Genomic DNA, 20009 nt, shown 5'->3' with positions numbered 1-20009 from the left:
AATGTCACGAACAATGGTGTTGAGAATTTGGAGAACGATCAACTTGATCAAATGAAAAAGTCAGATGACACCAGAGCACAAACAAGAAGGAGGCAGCTTGTATAACTTGAATTATCAGCTGAGTGACAGATAAAAGGATAACTATTCACAGTGCGAGGATTTCACTTCATTTCATCCAATACTCCATATGTATCATCAATTTTCTTGGTGAAGAGGTTGGAAAACACCACAACGCAAAAGGGAGGTAGGTTCTTTGTAGGAAGGAAAATTCATTCAATTATGCACATTCTTTCTTCTTTACTTTAAAAGTGCATGAAAATAATATTTACTTTGCGCAACGATGGGGATTTTGCTCAGCGTTTCAAAAGGGATAGAAAATCACCTTTATATTTCTTTATATTTCGGTCGTCATGAATTAAAGATAGGTTGAACAACGATTAATCTCGTAACTGAATTCTAACTAAGCTCTGTGAAAGAAAAGAAGAATTACAATCCGCTCTACAAAGATTTCGTACATATATTTTAGGATATATTTATATATATATTTATGAAAAAAAGAATCGTGATAAAAAAACAAAGAGGAACCACCTGTCTTTGATCAAAATGAAAAGGGAACACTGATTTTAACTGAAATTTTTATGAAAAAAGAGGCAGACTCCATATGTAGATGAAGTTAATATAAAAATTGCTTTCGTATCCGATGAATACAAGCATTTAAATCATTTCACAGATGGCTTCCTTGAATCCATATATTACTAAACACGTTAAAACAATGAAAAAAAGTCCTATTCGCAAAGCTCTTTCGATTTTTTTTTCTCTTTTTATTCAGTGTTCCTATTTTGTATTCTTAGTCAAGCATAACATGTACTGTCTGTTTATAACTCTTTCTTGTTGCTGTTTGCTGACCATAGATAATGATTTTTCTTCTCCGCTATCATAAAAGATTGAAAGCTTAAAAAAAGACATAGGATTCTAATTATATTTCTATTTTTAAATTCTGGGTGCAGAAAAGTCATCGATCGGTCATATGGGTTCCAAGAATTAAAAATCAAATCTTTTTCAAATTAAATGCAGTTTAAGTAACCGTTTGCGCTCCTTTAGGCCTTTAGGTTTTGCTGCGCGGAAGAACTCATTTCATGAATTCCCCACTAGCCTTTCTTAAACTGCTCACTGGAAAGGAAAAGTTGCCATCGTTTTGCTTCAAGAAAATTGAAGCGACAAACCTACCAGATCTTCATTCCGGAATTTATTGAAAATCAACCGCTTGCGAACTGAAGTCAAAGCCGTTGCACTCAAGAGTTTTGGTCAGTGGTTTCTTGTCCGCGATTTCAACTTTCGTTGAAAAGTTTTTGCCAAGTTTTAAGAAGTTATATCCCCTGTCTTTCAATCTTTTATGATAAACGAGAAGAAAAATAATTTTCTCTATTCAGCAAATAGCAATAAGAAAGAGTTATAACATCGAGCCGTGCATACTGATTCAAACGCCGTTCAGCTACTCTTTTTTACTCGCAGAACGCTATTTTCTCCTAACACAATATTTTTTTCAAACAAATACAAGGTTTCACTGGGTCCTCGTTAACTTTTACAACTAATTTATTAGACTGGCGTCAAGAACATGGATGTAATCGGAACGTTAACAATTAAAGGCCACGGAAATCTGTCCCTGGCGAATAAGAGAGCAAAATTTAACCACAAATCTTTCATTTCTTAGAGTACTCACGAATTCTTGGCGCTCGCTGTCGGGAACCTGAGCAAGGATTTTGCATACGATTGACGAAAGATGAAACAGAACCACAAAACGGAGGTGAGAATCATGCAGATTATTGTTGGTTTGTTACAATAACAGCCGAATTTGGTAAACATTCTTCTTTTTTTTTTATACATATTAAGAGTTACTGTGTAAACCGTATGACAATTGTGGCTTTTTTACCTGCTTTTAAATGTTGGTTTATCTTTTCACATGCAGATTAGCCGTACAAGGTTTCGCCTATTGTCGCTTTTATGCATAACTGGTCGTTTCATCTTGATGTTTCACTACATCGCAATTGCTACCAGCGACAGTTTGCAAAGCGGCGAGAACTGTGTATCATCTATCCAAGGAGCTGTTCTCACGAAACACAATTACGCATCATCTGTCGTGCAGAATATGTTCGCGTGTTATTACCAGTGTATAGGAGATAGACGATGTCAGAGCTTGAACTTTTACGAAACGACGAAAATTTGTGAGCTGAACAACCGCACTCGGATCGTGGGACATTTGCATTTTCAGCCACGCGAAGGCGCCTTTTACATGGAGAACCCCTTCAGAGGTATGAAGTCTATTTCTTAATTTCCGTTCTTGTCTATTGTCTTACTTTGTAAATGATCATTACCTTATGAAAACGATAGAAAATTGAGCCTTCTATTCTCCAGACTGGCTACCAAAACTTAACTAAAATCTATCTATTTGCATGATACAAATTGTGTGAGCAGCCTGTGTCATGTTTTGCCGATTAATTTACCTGTTCATTCATTGATGTGTTTATTCATGGGTTTACCCCATTTATCATCTGAGCTTGCAGCACGTTGCATTGTTTATTCGTCAGCAGTCTAATTCGAATATTTGATAAGATTTACTTTCTCCTCTTTGATCTTCTCCTGCAGTCATCGTGGAATGCGCCGGCAATCCATGTCAGAATGGTGGCACATGTGACTATCAGGGAGAGGGACAGTATACATGCCGTTGTCCACAAGGGTACAGTGGGGATCACTGCGAAAAGGGTGAGAAAAATTAAATCACCAGGTAGAATGCGATGAGAAGAACTTAACTTACATTTTTACTCTGTAACTGTTAGGTGTTCAGGTAAGAGAAATTTTAAACAAAACTTTAAGTATTAAAAGTATCAGTAAAAAAAGAAAGCATTAGAAGTATCATTGTCTAATAATGTACATAATTGGCTGAAAACCAGTGCATTCTCATGTAACACGAGTGCAAAGTTGTCACACGAGTGCAAATGATATTTACAAATAACGCGCGTGCACTTTCACAATGTCGTCTTACTCGACTTTCAAGGATGTCTTTCGTGCACATTACTGACAAGTAATAACATGATTTCTCTCGCAATTGGGTATAATAAGCGTTTGTAAATTTTCAAAGACTACAAATCAGATTTGCCCTATTGGCTCGTGCAATTTTGTTGTCTATAAAATTTACTCGTGCTTTTTAACATCAAAGTTCATTCGGAATTATGTTATTACCTATACTTATTATAATAAAAAAAGGAATTTACTATTATGGTTTTCATCATGGTTTTTGTGATAATATCTTAGTTAATGGCAACAATAAAAAAAGTAGATAATAATAATAATAATAATAATAATAATGATAATAATGATTAAAATATCGCATATCATCACAATCATTATTGGCATCCTCTTTATCAATCCACATTATCATCATTTCTCTCCACTAAGAACATTTGATTTATCTTGCTCTTCTGTTTGATATTTTATTGAAGTCGCATGGAGATTTTACGTGAAACATCGTCTTCTCTGATTCTTGTCATAGACGCGTGTTCCAGCCAGCCATGTTTGAACGGAGGCATATGCAATGCTACCGCGAGTGGTTTTACATGTTCATGTTCGCCATTGCTAACCGGTGTACGCTGCGAGATTGGTATAGGTAAGTTTTGCGATGAAAGCAATTTCAAAAGGCATTTTATACTTATTGTCAGAAGTAGCTTGTGATTGCACTGGTTCTGCGCAACAAGACTCAATGACTTGTATATGATATTGGCACCATCATCAGCACGATGCTGACCAATTTCAATCAGATTAAGTTTTCGTTAGTCACATTTTACCATGCTTCAGATCCTTTGACCCATGAGAGTGATTTGCATCTAATGTCTTCTTACAATTTCACTCCTGACTCAAATACCATGGTCAATGGAATAAAGGAAGTGACCACCAACTTAAGATGCTCTTGATTATTAAACATATTCTCCTTGTCAGTACTTTAGAAAATTATAGAGAACAGTGTGGAGAAAATGCAAAAGGGTGTTAAAGGTTTAGCGTGGTCTGTGAACCTAGGCCGTATCAAGAGCTCATGCAGTGAACTTTCATCAGCCCCTGCATAATACCAGCTGTCCTCGTTACTAAGGTTTAGAAAACTGCTCTGTAATCTCATTTCCCTGTGGAATATTCCATGTCTTGTCCGTTTTTCAACCAGGTCGCGTTACTCAGTCTTTGACTGTTGCAGGTTGTAGCAACAAATCTATAGATCTAAAAATGGTGATTTCTAGGAGTCTACAGTATTTTCAGTTAATACACATGGCCACTTCTAGCGGGGCGGACCGTATTAAACTTTAGGACCACCTAAGAAAAGTAGCCATAGGTCCAAACTTTACAACATTACAACCATTTAATAATAGTAATAATAGTAATGACAATATCAATAATAATAATAATAATAATACTAATAAAACTAATCATGATGATAATAATAGTAGAAATTCATACTGCGTAGGTTCTACACTCGTAATCAACTGTACTCAACAATTTCATAATATTTATGCGTAAAAATTAAAGTTTACACTTTTAACTAAACTTCAAAGTTTTTAATTCTTTTCGTTCCTTTTTAGGGGTGGGGTGTGATAATTACGCAATGAACAATGACCTTGATCGGAGTATTCATGTACTTAAATCCGATAGTAAATGCGATGACGCATTGTTAGAGGGCTGGTACCGCTTCAATAGCACCGCGGGCACAAGAATACCAGACTACTGTGTGAACACGACAATGTGCAACACTCACTCTCCTGGTTGGCTCAACGGGAATCACCCGACTCCGCAAGAGGGTGCCGTGAACCGCACCGTTTGTTTCAATTTCGGCTCAAACTGTTGCACGTGGACCTCAGCTATAATGATGAGGAATTGTGGGTTGTTTTTTACGTATAAACTGTCGCCCACTACACAATGTGACCTCAGGTATTGCGTGACAAATTAGACTGCGTGACACTAGAAGCTAAGTAGCATAAAGCTGAACGACTTGGCTCAGTTCGACTCAGTGGCAAAGTAGTTTCCAAAAAGGCTTTTGACTGGCCACATCGGGGAAGTAAAAAGCTGTATTAGTTACTGAAAAGTGTGATAGATGTAGATAAACTAACGTAACCAACTGGGGAAAGCTGTCGTTTCGACAATCCAGCCCGGGACAAATTCATTCAGAGCACTCACCATTACCATTTAGGTCAGGAATCAAACGTTTCGGTGGGAGATGACATGGGAAAGAACATGCTTAGAGGAGTTTTACATTACGAGCATTATACTCATACGTATGAGTATAATGCTCGACAATTTTGTTGTTCGCTGCGTTTTAAGTCAGAGTACACATGCAAATCAAAACTACGTGTAAATATACAATAATAAACACGCTGAAAAAAAACCCAGATTATTTACAGTATGTGGTTGCTGGTTATTTTTATCACTGCAATATTTCCTTGGAAATTGCAGTGGCTATAAATCTTGTTAGAGTTTTCGTTTGGTCGATTTCTTTTCGCGATGGCTGCGTCATCAAGCACACGAAGCTGTGTTCAGATTCTTCACATATACTGTATACAGCCGTTTGCTGAAAGGTTGTAGGAAAAAAGGAGAAAGTGCACGAGACAATCTACAAAGATAATCTTGCTATTTGGCAATCAATTAATTTTTAGGAGGTGAAGCAAACAGATAGGGGCAAAAAGACTTATAAACATGAGATAAATACTTACACGTACGTGAATACGAGGGGAAAACAGTAGAAAGGCTATATTACGTTGTTAACATTTTGTCTTCAGAAGTTTAGAATTAAACGTCATTCTTACGAACAAAAGCCGCTATGCCTTGTCCTTACAGTGATGTTTTCCCCGATTTCCCTGATATCCTGAGGTCAAGGAGGCGTGACCAAAAAAACTACCCAAAATGGCTTTCGGGTTTGTCGCGTGCACTGCGCTTTTCCGACGGCCTTTTTGTAAACAGTTGTATGGAGCTCGGGCAACTTCTTGGGCGTTACTTAATTGTGAATCTGTAGGAACCTCCGGAACCTGCAGAGTCCTTTTTTTTTTCTTGTAAAAGAATAGTTATGAAATAAAATAAAAACTAAAAGGACCTCAACACTGTTTCAAAGTTCGTTTCGTGTATAAAGAAGAGTACTTTAAAAGAAAAATATGTTTTAAATTTCCTTGACGTTCAACTTTAACTGTGGCGACATTCACCGTATAATTTGAAAGCACTTACGGTTTGGGTACCGCGATATCTGAGTAACGCCTCATCCGAAGGCTCTCAGCAAACCTTTAAACTGGAATTGGCAGCTTTAATTTCATTTCATTGTACATGACGCTGGAACGAGGACCACGGAAAGTAACATCGTTGCCTCTGATACATTGTTATGGCAAAAACTACTGCCATATTGCTTTCTGTGTGTATTGCGTTTACGTGTTAATTACCTGCGAGTGTTTTTACGTTTCATATCAGGGGCAGCCCAAGCTCCAGCTGTGAGATGATCATCTTGCGTAACAAGAGTAATGGCAAAAATATATGAGTTTGTATAGGAATATTTACAACCGCTCTTAGAAATAAAAAAAATTAAGTCAAATTCTCAATAAGAATACCTCTCTATACTTTCGTAGAACATTGCTTGTTGTCTGACCGCTTACATGCGAGGCCATTTTAGCGAGTTATCCATTTCTCGGTTTACTGCAAACCAAGAAATGGATAACACGCCAAAATGGCCTGTTGCAACAAAGTAAGCAGTCATACAACGAGCGATGCTCTGTGAAAGTAAGGTGAGGTATTTTTATTGAGAATTTGACCGAACATTTTCATTGCTAAGATTCACCCTCTGTGAATATTCACAGAACTGTGTCGGAGCTTAGTTTTCAGTGACTGCACGTCAAGGTAGATTAAGAAAACATATTTCTCTTTTAACGTTACCTTCTTTCTGTTTTTATTTATTTCATTATTTTTTACACAACATGAAAACATGAGTGACAAAGTCATGATTGGTTTCAGATTTCCATCCGATAGACCAAGTTTGTCGAACAGCTTTTGAAATCTATGACATATCGCCGTAAAACAAAACGTTCACAATGCCAAGTTAATTTCGACTTCGAAATAAATTTGCTCCAAAATCGTGGGGCACAGGAATCGTTTGTAACAATGCCCTTACCAGTGCTAAGAGGAAGAACTGCAGGTAGCTTACACTTCATCTCTTGAACAATATCATCCAAACATGACAGCATTCAGCCAACTGTACCATCACCACCACTGATCAAGACACGAAAATCAGGAATAGATCGGAAAGCATAAAATCTGAAGCAAAGATAAAATCGATTCAAATTTTAGATATTCAGTGATTTCAAGACGATGGGACAAAGCTGAGAGAAGAAGACAAGGCTCGTAATATTGAGTACAGCGAGGCTTGGCCCTTTAAGGAGTGCAATCTGCGCTAGAAAGATTCTGCATCTACTCATGTCTGCTTTCGATTAGCTCGGCCTCGGTCAATTCTCATAGACACAAAAGTTTAAGGAAATAGTTCCTATTAAACAAAAAACTTCCGTGTAACCTTAACGATTTCGGGTAGGAACTCGTCTCGACTTACAGTTTTCCAGATATGGGGGAGGGGGAAGGGCAACTTTAACATACTCTAATAATGGGTCTCTTTCTGTAGGGCTGTACACTTGATAACGCTTGATAACGGTTGTTTTTTTTCAGTACTCTAGAAAATGCTCTCGCATTTGCGGCTACTTACGTGAGTGATGGGTAAGACTCCTACAAACAGCTCTTTATTGTGCACGGTGGAGCTTTTAAAATTATTCACAGCACCTGCTGCTTTGTCAGCAGCAGCAAAAAACGCAAACACCATACCTGCAAAGAGTTACAATGTCTACAGTAGGTAGCGCAATCAACAGTAAAAAAAAATACAAAACAAAACAAAAGCAGAACTCTCTGTCATTTCTGTCCTGTGACCAGCTATGCGAGTGGGTATTACTGCGTAAATCTTATTTTCTGATTGGCAAAAGTTGGCTATGCCCTCGCAGGTTGCCTCTCTTGATCAAAAAAGTAAAACTTGTTGTAAAATTAATTGTAGCTGATTGAGAGACTGCGTAATTCTTAGATAGCCTCATGTCACCAGGCAGCAGCAATGGAATCGAGAAGAGAGTGGACTTGCATACACTCACATGGCTTTAAGAGAAAGAGTCTTGGGGTACAAAAGAAAACAGCACGGTAAGCTAGGGTAAGGGAGGTAGGGAAAGAAGGCAGCAGAGACAACAGGGAGGGGGTGGATGACGGAGGGATAGAAGGAGAGCTGGGAAAGAAAGCGATGAGAAGAGAGAAGGGTGCTCAGGGAGGGTGGGGTAGTGGAGGCATGACTGAGACATGACATGGAGAGAAAAAAGAGAGCGCAGAAAGAGGGAAAAGGAAGGAAAAGGAAGGAAAGGAGACAGGAAAGCAAGTAAGGAGAAGAGGGCGGAAAGTAAGGCGAGAGAAAGGATGAGAATGAGAAAAGAGAGGGAAGGAAAAAGAAGGTAGGGAGGGAGAAAATGAGAGGAAGAGGAAGGGAGTAAGGACCAGGGAAGAAGGAGTGAAAGAAAAAAACAGAGGGACTGGGAAACAATATAGAGAAGATATGGAGGATTATGGGGAGGGAGGAACCCATAAATTTATGAGAAAATGCATTAAAACTTTAGACGACCCTTTACTCCAAATTTTTTTCTAAAGTAGCATTTATCACATATGTGACGGATTTCTGTGCAGTCACTGGGATTATCTTGAATGTTCCCGTCGCACGGTATCAGCTATGTTACAAAATGTTTACCACTGAGAAAAAAAGAGGAAGTAATGGTTAGCTATTAACCGGCTGAGGGAAGATCCGTATGGTGACAAAAACTGACCTCGGACTTGAAAATGCTACCCTCTAGCGGAGATTTATACTTTGAGGACCTCCCAGTCGGTAATAAAAATGACCTGTCAGTCCCACTGACATGTCATTTTCAATCCAGGGATATTACATCGCGGAAAGAAAGTTTTCGCGTTCGAAAAGTTGCTAAAAGAAAAAAAGAAAATCCTTTTGGGATGAGATCTGTAGTTTTGGAATTCCTGGCTCAAAAGAGTAAGTCATTGTTCATGAAATGGAAAAAAATATTTAGGGTAAAGAAAATTTGAAATAATTTGGATTTCAAAGTCAAATACTATTATGAAATAATAAAAGCGTCGCTTGCCGATGAATAGTCATGTGAGTCATGTCATATTTTTTGTTAGTTCGTTCTTTGAAATGAAAAAGGAAAAAACGGTTTTCAGTCCATTGTAACATCATATGAATTAGTTATTAAAACTTCTCAAAAAGAAAAGGAAGAACAAAAGAAAAATTAATGGATCCTATTTCAATTTCTCTTTAGAGGTTATCGTTAGGTGCATTTTCCACGTTTTCTGAGAAAAAAAGGACACTAAAAAAGTGAAACATAAATATCTTTTTCATAACACTTCATACAATTTCTCAGAATCAAATTTCTCCTTGCCAATAACGGTACATTTTCAAGAAGAATGATGTTGAGAATTTAAGAAATTGATCGATATAAAAAAAGACTCCAAAATTCTTCGACAGACAAAAATTGTAGAATTAACCTCGGGATAATAAACACGAGTGTATGTTTTGAAATGGTATTTTACAATGGAGATATGAATTTTACCAAAAGGGCAACATATTCCTTGTAAGTTGTTCAAACGTAAATTTGAAAGTTAAAGTACATCCGAGGAAAAAGACGCGAAGCAATCAGTTTGTAAACGATAAACAGTTATATTCACAGAGTAACGGCCATAATCTTTTAAAAAAAAAAAAGTTTACTACTGTTCGATTTTGTCGAGTCGTCCCATAAGCCGTGTTTTAAAATGTCTTGATAAGAAACTGAATAACAACCGGAAGAAAAAGAAAACATATGCTGAATTAATTATTCTTTTTACGTGATGTAAAAAGCGCACAATTCGTTCCAATTATTGTAGTAGAGTGATAAAGGCACAATTTCTCCTTCTATCTTCAATTTACGTAGATACTTAAGCAGATTCAGTTGGCTATGGGAATAACCAGACCGGTTAAACCACAAAATTGCAAACCTAACATTTCTTTTGCTTTTCACATCTAAAGATTAATAAAACGGATATAAATAGTTTTTTTGCGACGTTCGCACCATAAGTTAAACAAAAGATAACTAGTATATTTACATTAAGATCGAATGTCTAATGTATTTCTCTACTACAAAAGCAACTTGATTTCTTTCAGTTTTTAACCATAGTACCTGTGAGTTACGCTCTAAATGTGCATTTTACGCTCTGTCAAAACCAATACACAACGAAATGAGTAAATTTTGAATCAATTCATAATAACACTTCATTTAATTCATCGAAATCTCAATTCCCTTCACCAACATCGATATAATGTCAAGAACAATGGTGTTGAGAATTTGGAGAACGACCAACTTGATCAAATGAAAAAGTCAGATGACACCAGAGCACAAACAAGAAGGAGGCAGCTTGTATAACTTGAATTATCAGCTGAGTGACAGATAAAAGGATAACTATTCACGGTGCGAGGATTTCACTTCATTTCATCCAATACTCTAGATGTATCATCAATTTTCTTGCTGAAGAGGTTGGAAAACACCACAACGCAAAAGGGAGGTAGGTTCTTTGTAGGAAGGAAAATTCATACAACTATGCACATTCTCTCTTCTTTACTTTAAAAGTGCATGAAAATAATATTTACTTTGCGCAACGATGGGGATTTTGCTCAGCGTTTCAAAAGGGATAGAGAATCACCTTTATATTTCTTTATATTTCGGTCGTCATGAATTAAAGATAGGTTGAACAACGATTAATCTCGTAACTGAATTCTAACTAAGCTCTGTGAAAGAAAAGAAGAATTATAATCCGCTCTACAAAGATTTCGTACATATATTTTTGGATATATTTATATATATATTTATATATATATCTATGAAAAAAAGAATCGTGATAAAAAACAAAGAGGAACCACCTGTCTTTGATCAAAATGAAAAGGGAACACTGATTTTAACTGAAATTTTTATGAAAAAAGAGGCAGACTCCATATGAAGATGAAGTTAAAATAAAAATTGCTTTCGTATCCGATGAATACAAGCATTTAAATCATTTTACAGATGCTTCCTTGAATCCATATATTACTAAACACGTTAAAACAATGAAAAAAAAATCCTATTCGCAAAGCTCTTTCGATTTTGTTTTCCCTTTTTATTCAGTGTTCCTATTTTTGTATTCTCAGTCGAACACAACATGTACTGTCTGTTTATAACTCTTTCTTGTTGCTTTTTGCTCACCATAGATAATGATTTTTCTTCTCCGCTATCATAAAAGATTGAAAGCTTAAAAAAAGACATAGGATTCTAATTATATTTCTATTTTTAAATTCTGGGTGCAGAAAAGTCATCGATCGGTCATATGGGTTCCAAGAATTAAAAATCAAATCTTTTTCAAATTAAATGCAGTTTAAGTAACCGTTTGCGCTCCTTTAGGCCTTTAGGTTTTGCTGCGCGGAAGAACTCATTTCATGAATTCCTCACTAGCCTTTCTTAAACTGCTCACTGGGAAGGAAAAGTTGCCATCGTTTTGCTTCAAGAAAATTGAAGCGACAAACCTACCAGATCTTCATTCCGGAATTTATTGAAAATCAACCGCTTGCGAACTGAAGTCAAAGCCGTTGCACTCAAGAGTTTTGGTCAGTGGTTTCTTGTCCGCGATTTCAACTTTCGTTGAAAAGTATTTGCCAAGTTTTAAGAAGTTATATCCCCTGTCTTTCAATCTTTTATGATAACCAAGAAGAAAAATAATCTTCTCTATTCAGCAAATAGCAATAAGAAAGAGTTATAACATCGAGCCGTGCATACTGATTCAAACGCCGTTCAGCTACTCTTTTTTAATCGCGGAACGCTATTTTCTCCTAACACAATATATTTTTCAAACAAATATAAGATTTCACTGGGTCCTCGTTAACTTTTACAACTAATTTATTAGACTGGCGTCAAGAACATGGATGTAATCGGAGCGTTAACAATTAAAGGCCACGGAAATCTGTCCCTGGCGAATAAGAGAGCAAAATTTAACCACAAATCTTTCATTTCTTAGAGTACTCACCAATTCTTGGCGCTCGCTGTCGGGAACCTGAGCAAGGATTTTGCATACGATTGACGAAAGATGAAACAGAATCACAAAACGGAGGTGAGAATCATGCAGATTATTGTTGGTTTGTTACAATAACAGCCGAATTTGGTAAACATTCTTCTTTTTTTTTTATAGATATTAAGAGTTATTGTGTAAACCGTATGACAATTGTGGCATTTTTACCTGCTTTTTTATGTTCGTTTATCTTTTCACATGCAGATTAGCCGTACAAGGTTTCGCCTATTGTGGCTTTTATGCATAACTGGTCGTTTCATCTTGATGTTTCACTACATCGCAATTGCTACCAGCGACAGTTTGCAAAGCGGCGAGAACTGTGTATCATCTATCCAAGGAGCTGTTCTCACGAAACACAATTACGCATCATTTGTCGTGCAGAATATGTTCGCGTGCTATTACCAGTGTATAGGAGATAGACGATGTCAGAGCTTGAACTTTTACGAAACGACGAAAATTTGTGAGCTGAACAACCGCACCCGGATCGTGGGACATTTGCATTTTCAGCCACGCGAAGGCGCCTTTTACATGGAGAACCCCTTCAGAGGTATGAAGTCTACTTCTTAATTTCCGTTCTTGTCTGTTGTCTTACTTTGTAAATGATTATTACCTTATGAAAACGATAGAAAATTGAGCCTTCTATTCTCCAAACTGGCTACCAAAACTTAACTCAAATCTATCTGTTTGCATGATACAAATTGTCTGAGCAGCCTGTGTCATGTTTTACCGATTAATTTACCTGTTCATTCATTGATGTGTTTATTCATGGGTTTACCCCATTTATCATCTGAACTTGCAGCACGTTGCATTGTTTATTCGTCAGCAATCTAATTCGAATATTTGATAAGATTTACTTTCTCCCCTTTGATCTTCTCCTGCAGTCATCGTGGAATGCGCCGGCAATCCATGTCAGAATGGTGGCACATGTGACTATCAGGGAGAGGGACAGTATATATGCCGTTGTCCACAAGGGTACAGTGGGGATCACTGCGAAAAGGGTGAGAAAAATTAAATCACCCTTAGGTAGAATGCGATGAGAAGAACTTAAATGGTTATAGATTCTCAAGCATACATTTTTACTCTGTAACTGTTAGGTGTTCAGGTAAGAGAAATTTTAAACAAAACCTTAAGTATTTAAAGCATGAATAAAAAAAAATCAACAGAAGTATCATTGTCTACTAATGTACATAATTGGCTGAAAACCAGTGCATTCTCATGTAACACGAGTGCAAAGTTGTCACACGAGTGCAAATCATAATTACAAATAGCGCGCGTACACTTTCACAATGTCGTCTTACTCGACTTTCAGGGATGTCTTTCGTGCACATTAGTAACAAGTAATAACATGATTTCTCTAGCAATTGGGTAAGACTACAAATCAGATTTTCCCTATTGGCTCGTGCAATTTTGTTGTCTATAAAATTTACTCGTGCTTTTTAACATCAAAGTTCACTCGAAATTATGTTATTACCTATACTTGTTATACTAAAGAAAGGAATTTACTATTATTATTTTTTTCATCATGGTTTTTATGATAACATCTTAGTTAATGGCAACAATAAAAAAGTAGATAATAATAATAATAATGATAATAATGATTAAAATATCGCATATCATCACAATCATTATTGGCATCCTCTTTATCAATCGACATTATCATTATTTCTCTCCACTAAGAACATTTGATCTATCTTGCTCATCTGTTTGATATTTTATTGAAGTCGCATGGAGATTTTACATGAAACATCGTCTTCTCCGATTGTTGTCATAGACGCGTGTTCCAGCCAGCCATGTTTGAACGGAGGCATATGCAATGCTACCGCGAGTGGTTTTACATGTTCATGTTCGCCATTGCTAACCGGTGTACGCTGCGAGATTGGTATAGGTAAGTTTTGCGATGAAAGCAATTTCAAAAGGCATTTTATACTTATTGTCAGAAGTAGCTTGTGATCGCATTGGTTCTGCGCAACAAGACTCAATGACTTGTATATGATATTGGCACCATCATCAGGACGATGCTGACCAATTTCAATCAGATTAAGTTTTCGCTCGTCAGATTTCGCCACGCTTCAGATCCTTTGACCCCTGAGAGTGACTTGCATCTAATGTCTTCTTACAATTTCATCCCTGCCTCAAATATCATGGTCAATGGAATAAAGGAAATGACAACCAACTTAAGATGTTCTCGATTATTAAACAGATTCTCCTTGTCAGTACTTTAGAAAATTATAGAGAACAGTGTGGAGAAAATGCAAAAGGGTGTTAAAGGGTTAGCGTGGTCTGTGAACCTAGGCCGTATCAAGAGCTCATGCAGTGAACTTTCATCAGCCCCTGCATAATACCAGCTGTCCTCGTTACTAAGGTTTAGAAAACTGCTCTGTAATCTTATTTCCCTGTGGAATATTCCATGTCTTATCCGTTGTTCAACCAGGTCGCGTTACTCAGTCTTTCACTGTTGCAGGTTTTAGCAACAAATCTATAGATCTAAAAATGGTGATTTCTAGCAGTCCACAGTATTTTTAGTTAATACAGATGGCCACTTCTAGCGGGGCGGACCGTATTAAACTTTAGGACCACCTAAGAAAAGTAGCCATAGGTCCAAACTTTACAACATTACAACCATTTAATAATAGTAATAATAGTAATAGTAATAACAATATTAATAATAATAATAATAATACTAATAAAACTAATGATGATGATAATAATAGTAGACATTCATACTGCGTAGGTTCTACACTCGTAATCAACTGTACTCGACAATTTCATAATATTTATGCGTAAAAATTAAAGTTTACACTTTTAACTAAACTTTAAAGTTTTTAATTCTTTTCGTTCCTTTTCAGGGGTGGGGTGTGATAATTACGCAATGAACAATGACCTTGATCGGAGTATTCATGTACTTAAATCAGATAGTAAATGCGATGACACATTGTTAGAGGGCTGGTACCGCTTCAATAGCACCGCGGGCACAAGAATACCAGACTACTGTGTGAACACGACAATGTGCAACACTCACTCTCCTGGTTGGCTCAACGGGAATCACCCGACTCCGCAAGAGGGTGCCGTGAACCGCACCGTTTGTTTCAATTTCCGCTCAAACTGTTGCACGTGGACCTCAGCTATAATGATGAGGAATTGTGGGTTGTTTTTTACGTATAAACTGTCGCCCACTACACAATGTGCCCTCAGGTATTGTGTGACAAATTAGTAGCATAAAGCTGAACGACTTGGCTCAGTTCGACTCAGTGGCAAAGTAGTTTCCAAAGAGGCTTTTGACTGGCCACATCGGGGAAGTAAAAAGCTGTATTAGTTACTGAAAAGTGTGATAGATGTAGATAAACTAACGTAACCAATTGGGGAAAGCTGTCGTTTCGACAATCCAGCCCGGGGCAAATTCATTCAGAGCACTCACCATTACCATTTAGGTCAGGAATCAAACGTTTCGGTGGGAGATGACATGGGAAAGAACATGCTTAGAGGAGTTTTACATTACGAGCATTATACTCATACGTATGAGTATAATGCTCGACAATTTTGTTGTTCGCTGCGTTTTAAGTCAGAGTACACATGTAAATCAAAACTACGTATAAATATACAATAATAAACACGCTGAAAAAAAGCCTAGATTATTTACAGTATGTGGTTGCTGGTTATTTTTATCACTGCAATATTTCCTTGGAAATTGCAGTGGCTATAACTCTTGTTAGAGTTTTCCTTTGGTCGATTTCTTTTCGCGATGGCTGCGTCATCAAGCACACGAAGCTGTGTTCAGATTCTTCACATATACTGTATACAGCCGTTTGCTGAAAGGTTGTAGGAAAAAAGGAGAAAGTGCACGAGACAATCTTCAAAGATAATCTTGGTATTTGGCAATCAATTAATTTTTAGGAGGGGAAGCAAACAGATAGGGGCAAAAAGACTTATAAACATGAGATAAATACTTACACGTACGTGAATACGAGGGGAAAACAGTAGAAAGGCTATATTACGTTGTTAACATTTTGTCTTCAGAAGTTTAGAATTAAACGTCATTCTTACCAACAAAAGCCGCTATGCCTTGTCCTTACAGTGATGTTTTCCCCGATTTCCCTAATATCCTGAAGTCAAGGAGCCGTGACCAAAAAAACTACCCAAAATGGCTTTCGGGTTTGTCGCGTGCACTGCGCTTTTCCGACGGCCTTTTTGTAAACAGTTGTATGGAGCTTGGGCAACTTCTTGGGCGTTACTTAAATGTGAATCTGTAGGAACCTCCGGAACCTGCAGAATCCTTTTTTTTTTTCTTGTAAAAGAATAGTTATGAAATAAAATAAAAACTAAAAGGACCTCAACACTGTTTCAAAGTTCGTTTCGTGTATAAAGAAGAGTACTTTAAAAGAAAAATATGTTTTAAATTTCCTTGACGTTCAACTTTAACTGTGGCGACATTCACCGTATAATTTGAAAGCACTTACGGTTTGGGTACCGCGATATCTGAGTAACGCCTCATCCGAAGGCTCTCAACAAACCTTTAAACTGGAATTGGCAGCTTTAATTTCATTTCATTGTACATGACGCTGGAACGAGGACCACGGAAAGTAACATCGTTGCCTCTGATACATTGTTATGGCAAAAACTACTGCCATATTGCTTTCTGTGTGTATTGCGTTTACGTGTTAGTTACCTGCGAGTGTTTTTACGTTTCATATCAGGGGCTGCCCAAGCTCCAGCTGTGAGATGATCATCTTGCGTAACAAGAGTAATGGCAAAAATATAAGAGTTTGTATGGGAATATTTACAACCGCTCTTAGAAATAAAAAAATTCAGTCAAATTCTCAATAAAAATACCTCTCTATACTTTCGTAGAGCATCACTTGTTGTCTGACTGCTTACATGGTTGCTGCGAGGCCATTTTAGCGAGTTATCCATTTCTCGGTTTACTGCAAACCAAGAAATGGATAACACGCCAAAATGGCCTGTTGCAACAAAGTAAGCAGTCATACAACGAGCGATGCTCTGTGAAAGTAAGGTGAGTTATTTTTATTGAGAATTTGACCGAATATTTTCATTGCTAAGATTCACCCTCTGTGAATATTCACAGAGCTGTGTCGGAGCTTAGTTTTCAGTGACTGCACGTCAAGGTAGATTAAGAAAACATATTTCTCTTTTAACGTTACCTTCTTTCTGTTTTTATTTATTTCATTATTTTTTACACAACATGAAAACATGAGTGACAAAGTCATGATTGGTTTCAGATTTCCATCCGATAGACCAAGTTTGTCGAACAGCTTTTGAAATCTATGACATATCGCCGTAAAACAAAACGTTTACAATGCCAAGTTAATTTCGACTCAGAAATAAATTTGCTCCAAAATCGTGGGGCACAGGAATCATTTGTAACAATGCCCTTACCAGTGCTAAGAGAAAGAACTGCAGGTAGCTTACACTTCATCTCTTGAACAATATCATCCAAACATGACAGCATTCAGCCAACTGTGCCATCACCACCACTGATCAAGACACGAAAATCAGGAATAGATCGGAAAGCATAAAATCTGAAGCAAAGATAAAATCGATTCAAATTTTAGATATTCGGTGATTTCAAGACGATGGGACAAAGCTGAGAGAAGAAGACAAGGCTCGTAATTTTGAGTACAGCGAGGCTTGGCCCTTTAAGGAGTGCAATCTGCGCTGATAGATTCTGCATCTACTCATGTCTGCTTTCGATTAGCTCGGCCTCGGTCAATTCTCATAGACACAAAAGTTTAAGGAAATAGTTCCTATGAAGCAAAAAACTTCCGTGTAACCTCAGCGATTTCGGGTAGGAACTCGTCTCGACTTACAGTTTTCCAGATATGGGGGAGGGGGAAGGGCAACTTTAACATACCCTAATAATGGGTCTCTTTCTGTAGGGCTGTACACTTGATAACGCTTGATGACGGTTGTTTTTTTTTCAGTACTCTAGAAAATGCTCTCGCATTTGCGGCTACTTACGTGAATGATGGGTAAGACTCCCACAAACAGCTCTTTATTGTGCACGGTGGAGCTTTTAAAATTATTTACAGCACCTGCTGCTTTGTCAGCAGCAGCAAAAAACGAAAAACACCATACCTGCAAAGAGTTACAATGTCTACAGTAGGTAGCGCAATCAACAGTAAAAAAATACAAAACAAAACAAAAGCAGAACTCTCTGTCATTTCTGTCCTGTGACCAGCTATGCGAGCGGGTATTACTGCGTAAATCTTATTATCTGATTGGAAAAAGTTGGCTATGCCCTCGCAGGTTGCCTCTCTTAATCAAAAGAGTAAAACTTCTTGTAAAATTAATTGTAGCTGATTGAGAGACTGCGTAATTCTTAGATAGCCTCATGTCACCAGGCAGCAGCAATGGAATTGAGAAGAGAGTGAACTAGCATACACTCACATGGCTGTAAGAGGAAGAGTCTTGGGGTACAAAAGAAAACAGCATGGTTAGCTAGGGTAAGGGAGGTAGGGAAAGAAGGCAGCAGAGACAATAGGGAGGGGGTGGATGACGGAGGGATAGAAGGAGAGCTGGGAAAGAAAGCGATGAGAAGAGAGAAGGGTGCTCAGGGAGGGTGGGGTAGAGGAGGCATGACTGAGACATGGCATGGATGAAAAAAGAGAGCGCAGAAAGAGGGAAAAGGAAGGAAAAGGAAGGAAAGGAGACAGGAAAGCAAGTAAGGAGAAGAGGGCGGAAAGTAAGGCGAGAGAAAGGATGAGAATGAGAAAAGAGAGGGAAGGAAAAAGAAGGTAGGGAGGGAGAAAATGAGAGGAAGAGGAAGGGAGTAAGGTCCAGATAAGAAGGAGTGAAAGCAAAAAACAGAGGGACTGGGAAACAATGTTGAGAAGATATGGAGGATTATGGGGAGGAAGGAACCCATAAATTTATGAGAAATGCATTAAAACTTTAGACGACCCTTTACTCCAAATTTTTCTAAAGTAGCATTTATCACATATGTGACGGATTTCTGTGCAGTCACTGGGATTGTCTTGAATGTTCCCGTCGCACTGTATCAGCTACGTTACAAAATTTTTACACTGAGAAAAAAAGAGGTAGTAATAGTTAGCTATTAACCGGCTGAGGGAAGATCCGCATGGTGACAAACACCGACCTCGGACTTGAAAATGCTGCCCTCTAGCGGAGATTTATACTGTGAGGACCTCCCAGTCGGTAATGAAAATGACCTGTCAGTCCCACTGACAGGTCATTTTCAATCCAGGGATATTACATCGCGGAAAAAAAGTTTTCGCTTTCGAAAAGTTGTTAAAAGAAAAAAAGAAAATCCTTTTGTGATAAGATCTGTAGTTTTGGAATTCCTGGCTCAAAAGAGTAAGTCATTGTTAATCAAATGGAAAAAAAAGAGTAAAGAAAATTTGAAATAATTTGGATTTAAAAGTCAAATACTGTTATGAAATAATAAAAGCGTCGGTTGCCGATGAATAGTCATGTTAGTCATGTCATATTTTTTGTTGGTTCGCTCTTTGAAATTAAAAAGGAAAAAAACAGTCTTCAGTCCATTGTAACATCATATGAATTAGTTATTAAAACTTCTCAAAAAGAGAAGGAAGAACAAAAGAAAAATTAATGGATCCTATTTCAATTTCTCTTTTGAGGTGGACGTGGACTTGGAAAAATTACGTGATGGAAATTTTTGTCTACTCAAAACTCTCGATTTATTAAAAACAACAGTTAAAACAGCTGTAAAAACCTTAGCCTTTGTGTGAAGTAATTCCCTTCAGCTTATGCGGATAAATGAAATCAGATTCTTACAGAGTAAAGGGACAATCAACATT

The 20009-nt window shown here is 37.5% G+C and overlaps 2 protein-coding genes across 2 annotated transcripts; both read left to right on the top strand.

Annotated features, from left to right (window-relative positions):
- Window positions 1-108: 108 nt before the first annotated feature.
- On the top strand, window positions 109-6126 carry LOC149053175 (uncharacterized). Its single transcript, XM_089189176.1, has 6 exons — window positions 109-244; window positions 1712-1804; window positions 1967-2309; window positions 2644-2760; window positions 3548-3661; window positions 4620-6126. Exons 2-6 carry the CDS (start codon window positions 1781-1783, stop codon window positions 4982-4984), a joined length of 963 nt encoding a protein of 320 aa, XP_089045302.1. The 5' UTR covers window positions 109-244; window positions 1712-1780; the 3' UTR covers window positions 4985-6126.
- Window positions 6127-10511: 4385 nt separating this feature from the next.
- Window positions 10512-16547, top strand: LOC149053174 (uncharacterized). The gene is made up of 6 exons (XM_089189182.1): window positions 10512-10686; window positions 12166-12258; window positions 12421-12763; window positions 13098-13214; window positions 13988-14101; window positions 15063-16547. Exons 2-6 carry the CDS (start codon window positions 12235-12237, stop codon window positions 15425-15427), a joined length of 963 nt encoding a protein of 320 aa, XP_089045308.1. The 5' UTR covers window positions 10512-10686; window positions 12166-12234; the 3' UTR covers window positions 15428-16547.
- Window positions 16548-20009: the final 3462 nt, after the last annotated feature.

Source organism: Pocillopora damicornis, chromosome 1 (assembly GCF_964200805.1).
Source record: "Pocillopora damicornis chromosome 1, jaPocDami1.2, whole genome shotgun sequence".
NCBI classification, from domain to species: Eukaryota; Metazoa; Cnidaria; class Anthozoa; order Scleractinia; family Pocilloporidae; genus Pocillopora; species Pocillopora damicornis.
Note: the sequence above shows the minus strand (reverse complement) of the source record. Positions and strands in the feature narration are given on the sequence as shown.